Source organism: Aquarana catesbeiana, linkage group LG07 (assembly GCF_042186555.1).
Source record: "Aquarana catesbeiana isolate 2022-GZ linkage group LG07, ASM4218655v1, whole genome shotgun sequence".
In the NCBI taxonomy this organism is placed as follows: domain Eukaryota; kingdom Metazoa; phylum Chordata; class Amphibia; order Anura; family Ranidae; genus Aquarana; species Aquarana catesbeiana.
The window spans coordinates 35,299,041-35,305,962 of record NC_133330.1 but is presented as its reverse complement, the minus strand read 5'-3'; the positions used below and the strand labels follow the sequence as shown (position 1 = coordinate 35,305,962).

Sequence of the window (6,922 nt, the reverse complement as noted above, 5' to 3'; positions counted from 1 at the left end):
ATTATGTTTTCGAATTCGATTCAAATTCGATTCGAATATGTTTTCGAATTCGATTCGAATTCGTTCGTTTTTTTTCGGATTCGTTTAAATTCTTTACTTTTGTCATTCGGAAATTCGGATGCATCCGAATTTCCGAATAATGAAAAATTCGTCCGAATTTCGATTCGGAACGAAACGAAATGCACATGCCTAACAGACTTAATTGTCTACAGCTCTGCTCATGAAGGGGGTACAATCTTCTGGAGGTCATGTGGTTAATACAGTGTACAGTATTATATCTGATCACTCAGTGTATTAGTGTGATTATTGATGTCATTGTCAGTTAATCAGTATACCTCCCAGCGAGGGTCTGTTAGCGCCAGATTGCCCGCCACAGTCCCACTATAAGTCACTGATCACCTCCATTACAAGTATAGCATCATAGCTGCGTAAATTTCAGTATATATACCATCATTTGTAGAAGCTATAACTTTCACACAAACCAATTAATATACAATTATTGGGATTTTTTATGAAGAAATTACATTTTTTTAAGGGTTTATTTACTAAAGGCAAATCCACTGTGCACAGGAAGTGTACTTGGAAGTGCAGTCGCTGTAGATCTGAAGGGAAGATCTAAGATGAGGGGATGTGCTGGCTGGGTTCTGTGAGAGTGTTACAGACATTCAACCTTTACAGATGCAGCCAACCACTGCAGAAAGCTTCTACTGATGCACAATGTCTATTGGTTACCCAGCCCAGCACCCACTAGATCAGACCATGATGGAGGCTCTTAATGGAAGCACTATACAGAAGGACCTTGATATTGCAATGTGGCTTCCAAATTCATTACAGATGTGCACTCAAAACCTCTGTTTTTAATGCAGGTTGTTAATGTAAATTCTTTACACACCAACAGCCCTTGGCTTTCTGATCACCAGTCAGCACCAGTGTAATCCAGTAACAGTGCCAACAATATTAAAGCCCATCACTTCACTGTCATGCATCACTCTACTACTGTATATATCAGCCACACCCTGTCTGTTATCTGACTAGTGTAATAATCTGCAGAGAAAAGTAAGGGCTTGTGTATCAGAGTTCCCCATTCAGAAAGCCACTATGTGCTAAGGATGAGCTTGGGCACTCTGGGGTATTTTGCCCAAGAGGCTCTTGGGTGAGTTGACTATGGTCTAAACCAGTGGTTCTCAACAGCTGGGCCTTGGTCCACTGGCAGGCCGTGGGTTTCCTCCTCCTGGTCCAACTACCTGCAGATCTAACAACTGCTCACAGTGCCTTCCAGGTCCCATAGTCCCACCCAACTCCCCATAGAGGCTCTCAGCACCACTTAAGGCCCCCTAAAAGCCCTTAATTCCCACAGTGTCTTCCAACATCCCACAATAGTGGGAGCAAAACCTCCAGCCCCCATAGTACCTCCAAAAGCACACCACATTGCCCTTTAGCCCCCTTCCCCCTCAGTGCCCTCCAATCTCCCACATTGCCTCCTGGGGAGACCCCAACCTCTCCGAAGACCCCATCCCCCATAATTAACCTCATTCCCTACAAGATCACCAAATTTGCTGCAGAGTCCCCTAACCTCCTCCAGGACCTTCATCTCCCAACAGTGTCACCCAGCCCCATCCAGAACGTTCTAGAGTTTTGATACATATTTTGTATTCCCATACTTTTATTGTGTGCGTATAAATTTTTAGTTTTTTACTGTAGGTGCATGGAAGGTTTTGGAAGAATTTACCAGGCCCTGGTATCATTAAGGTTGAGAACATCTGGTGTAAGCTATGTGTGAGGTGTCCCCAAACCACTTGAGCTATATTGGACAAATGGCCCTTCAGGTATGATAATGCCATTGCACTTCTGTCACCCCACCTTATAGGAAAATCATTGTACATAAGACACAGTGCTAAGTAAATGTTTTCTATTACTTTAATATTTGCAGTAACTTTTATTTATCCTAGTCCTTTACACTACTAGCTATAATTTCTGTAGTAGAAGCCTTATGTACATATTAGCATACATCCTACCAAAAATGTTTGTCACTGGTACAGTGTAAACTTTATAACATCAAATTACCAGTGAAGGGCTGGTCTAATTGACAGCCTTTATATAAGTGGATGTTGAAGGCTTCTGCGGGCAAATAGTCAAGATGAACCGTCACTTTGGCTTTGTGCTGTTCATGTGCATTGGATGGAGTCTCTCCCATGCAGCCGACACAAGTGAGTATATCTATAACTACCACAAGTGTGTCCATTTGTTGAACAGGATGAATGGCAAAGTGAGCAAGTGCAGAGACGCGAGGGTGAAGGGGGATTGCAAAGAGATGGTAATGAAATAGGGTGTACAAGGGGTTGTAGGTGCAGTTGTGAGAGAGGGTGTAGGTACAGTGGTTAGGGGGGTAAACAAGGGGGTGTAGGCACAGAGGTGGGAGGTGGTGTACATGGGGGGTAGAAACAGCAATGAGAGGGCATGTACAGGGGAATGTAGGCACAGTAGTGAGATGGGGCGTACAAGGGTGTGCATGAACAGTAGAGAGAGGGGTGCAAAGGCATGGTAGTGTAAGAGGGAGTGCGGGCATGGTAGTGAACGTGGAAGGAACAGATTTTGTTTTTGCGTGGGGGTGAGCAGGGGGTGCATGCAGATATGGTGGTAACATAAGGTTTGTGGTAAAAGGGAGGAGAATGCAGGTATGGTTGTGACCATACCTGGAAACTTTTGAAAATCAATGGGACTGAGAATGAGGGTCAGAGGGACAGAGGCTGGAGTAAGGTGGAAGGGTAGTGGGGAGAATAGTAGTATCCAAGGCTTTTTACAGCGGGAACGCAGGGCTCCTCCCTCTTGCTATGGGGGCACTCGTGCATTCTTGCTCTTGAGCCCCTCTTTGAGTGTCCGTAAGACACACAGAGCAGGGCTCAGCCCCACCCTCCACTCCCTTATCACTGGCTGTGATTGATAGTAGCAGGAGCCAAGGCTTCTGATGCTGTATCTCGGCTCTCATGCACATCACTGGTTCGAGGCAGGCGTAATAATGTCACTGGCCATACCCCATCCAACATATTTCATCACAAAACGGAGCTTTCTTCACCTGACTAGGGATGGTCCCAATGTTGCAGTCGAACGTAAGTTTGACTCGAACTTTGGATGTTCGTCTGTTCGTAGAACAAACAAACATATGGGGCGCTCACAGCAGGTTCGCAGAGATCGCAGTGCATTGACAGGTGCTGATTGGCCAAAGCATGCACATGCCCTGCATGCCTTGGCCAATCACAGCGTGATGTGCTGTGAGAGCCATGATTGGCAGAAGGCAGGGTGCCTTTGGCCAATCATGGCTCAGGGGCTAAGTCCACGCCACAAACTATATAAGGCTGCTGCTTACACGGCGGCTGTATATAGTGAATGAATGGAGATTAGGCAGGTAGTGTAGTGTACAGTCAGTCAGTGTAGTGTATATATAATACAGTTCAGAATATTCAGTGCAGTTAGTGTAGTATATATAATACAGTTCAGAGTATATAGTGCAGTCCATATAGTATATATAATACAGATCAGAGTATATAGTGCAGTCAGTATAATATATATAATACAGTTCAGAGTATATAGTGCAGTCCGCATAGTATATATAATACAGTTCAGAGGAGTATATAGTGCAGTCAGTGTAGTTTATATAATACAATGTACGGTATATAGTGCAGTGCAGAGTATATAATACAGTGTATTGAAGTGGTTAAGGGGAACCCTATGACAGAATTAAGAAAAAAACGTCATGGGGTCCCCCCCAAAATCCATACCAGGCACTTTGGGTCTGGCATAGATTTTAAGGGGAACTCCACGCCAATTTTAAAAAAAAAACTGGCGTGTGGTCCTCCCCAAAATCCATACCAGACCCTTATCCGAGCAAGCAGCCTGGCAAGCCAGGAAAGGGGGGGGGGGGATGAGCGAGCCCCCCTTCCTAAACCATGCCAGGCCGCTTGGTCTCAACATGGGGAGCGTGCTTTGGGGTGCTCATGTTGATGGGGACAAGAGCCTCTTCCCGACAACCCTGGCCGGTGGTTGTCGGGGTCTGCGGGCGTGGGTGCTTATCAGAATCTGGAAGCCCCCATTAACAAGGGGGCCCCCAGATCCTGCCCCCCCATGTGAATGGATATCGGGTATATTGTACCCCTACCCATTCACCAAAAAAAGGATAAAAAAATAGAAACCACAACAGACAGTTTTTGACAATTCCTTTATTAAAGGAATTAATCAATTATGCTGCCTGATGGACCCAAAAAAACGAAAAAATTTAAAAAGCTCCACCACGGGAGGCATCCCAGCGACTGCTGTCTTTTGGCTGACAGCGGTTATATATGCAAGGGCGGGGCCACCCAGCGACATAACCAAGTGACCCCGCCCCCTTCTGACGTCAAGTGACGTCATGTGATATTCTTTTTACATTTTGCTGTGGAGTTTCCCTTAATATCCATACCAGACACGAAGGGCCTAGCGCCGTTTTTTCCTTGATTTTTCATATTTATTGCCGGGAGCCGGCAATACATTACAGTCGCGAGCAAGTTTAAATGACATTTTTTCCTTTAGAAATGTCATTATTGCTGCAGCACTGTTCTACACATCGCACAGGTGTGCCACTTTTCAGGCAGACAAAGGGGACCCCCCCCCCCCCCCAGGCATGATATTTCATTTTTATTGTTTCACTACAAGCATTATTAAAATCACTGCTCCTGAAAAAACGATTGTTTTAAAACCTTTTTTTTGCATTGATACATGTCCCCTGGGGCAGGACCCGGGTCCCCATACACCTTTTATGGCAATAACTTGCATATAAACCTTTTTTATCCTTTCTAGAACTTTATTTTTGCAGTCACATTGATTTGCTCTTTGCACAGAAATATATTATTCATGTATACATTATGTTGATGTTTGATGCCACTTTGTGCACTATTGCTCAATAACATTTATTGATATATTGTTTTAAATTAGATATTTTGTCTTTATTTTGCACTTTCTGAATATTAATTTAAAGAGATAGCACATCTATTTTTAGTATATGTTTTTGATCCTGTATTTGGATAGTGTGCGGCTTTTCCATTTTAAATACACTGAATGTTAAGAATTTGATTTGTTTATGAAAATGAAGGAAAACAAGCCTGAAAAAGAAAACGAGTGCAGCCACCACTAAGGACTGGTATCCTGCAAGATATTACATTTTTGTTTTGGGTCAGGATATGGTGTAATTTTTAAAAGCAACAAAATGTGATTATTTTAAATGGGGGTGATTCTTTTCTATACCCACTGTAAGCCAGTATACATGTTTACATAAGACATGACTAAAAACCAAAAGCAAATAGAAAGATATAAAATCCAATTAGCTGCATTTATTATTTGATAAGACTCTTTCCCCATTCATTGCATTGTATCTATCACTAGCGACATCTTGTGGTGAAATATAGGAACTACTTTGTCTACAAGCCACTCCAAAGGATTATAAGAAAAAAGGGTATACATTTTAATTCAATTGGAAAATACCTTAAAATTCCTAAAAAAAAATCATGAAACTGTAATATGTAAAAGTATATACCATTAAATATAAACTCATTTAAAACATTAGTTAAATCAGGGTTTAATGATTTGACACTGGGCACTTTCACCACCTTCCTGACCAGGCCAATTTTCAGCTTTCAGCGCTATTACATTTTGAATGATAATTGCGTGGTCATGCTACACTGTACCACAACAAACTTTTTATCATTTTTTTTCACACATATAGAGCTTTCTATTGTTTGTATTTAATAACCGCTGTTTTCTTTTTCTTTTCTTTTTTTTAATAAATAAATAAAGACCAAACATTTTGAAAAAAATAATAATAATTTCATTCATGTTTGTTATTAAATTTGCAAACAGGTAATTTTTCTTCTTCACTGATGAAGCAGCACTGAAGGGCACTGATGAAGAGGCACTGATGAGGCTGCACTGATAGGCGGCACTGATGGGCACTGATAGGAGGCACTGATGGACACTGATAGGTGGCACTGACTGGCAGCAGTGGGCACAAATTGGCAGCAGTGGTGGACACAGATTAGTAGAACTTTTGCAAAAGCCAATTACTGGCTCTTTGCTCCTCTCCTCCACACGCTGACAACGTGAGAAGGAGCAGTGAAGAGAGTCGGTAACCAGCTTCTGTTGACTTTGTGATCCCCTGTGATTGGACACAGCTGATCACGTGGTAAAAAGCCGCTAAATGGCTCTTTACCTCAATCTGTGTTCCCAGTAGCGGGCGCAATCAAAACCACTGGTTTTAGCGGCACTTTACCGCTGTTTAAGCAATGCTTTTTGCCACTAGCAAGGTGCTTTTAACCCCCCGCTAGCGGCCAAAGAAGGGGTTAAAAACACCTACGCTGCGGCGCTTCCGAATTGCTTTTCTTTGAACGCACTGCCCATAATTGCAATGGGTAGAGGCATTTTGGAAGTGGTGTATACAGCGCTCCCAAACTGCCCCAAAGATGCTGCTTGCAGGACTTTTTCTAGCGTCCCGCAAGCGCACCGCCCCAGTGTGATATCACTCGGGCTTTCACATTCAGGCGGCATAGGAGGCAGTTTTAAGGCACTTTACAGGTGCTATTTCTAGCGCTAAAACACCTGAAAACTTATCAGTTCTCAGCAGTCATAGTTCTTCTACACTATAAAAGGTCTGATGGTTAGTCTGAGATTCCGTGCATTATTACTCTTTTTACTCTTCCTTGATACGTTTTTGTATCATTATGTTTATAGAGAAGGACTTCTGTATATTATTTTCTCTTACTTGGTAACTCCGTTATACTTTTTTCCACAGAGACTTATACTGTAGATGGAAATGCTAGTGGTCAGCCCTGTGCTCTCGTGGCTAGTGTGGTCAGTTTTGTGGGAGGGACGTTCAGAGGGACTAGCAGGAACACCGGGG

At 43.0% G+C, this 6,922-nt stretch overlaps 1 protein-coding gene across 1 annotated transcript in view; it reads left to right on the top strand.

Moving 5' to 3' along the window:
- Positions 1-2,103: 2,103 nt before the first annotated feature.
- The window catches only part of LOC141102916 (matrix metalloproteinase-9-like), a 116,548-nt gene continuing 111,729 nt past the window's right edge, over positions 2,104-6,922 (top strand). The window contains exon 1 of the mRNA XM_073591954.1: positions 2,104-2,207. Coding sequence (XP_073448055.1) covers positions 2,138-2,207 — 70 coding nt within the window. The 5' untranslated portion in view covers positions 2,104-2,137. The remainder of the gene's footprint in view (positions 2,208-6,922) is intronic.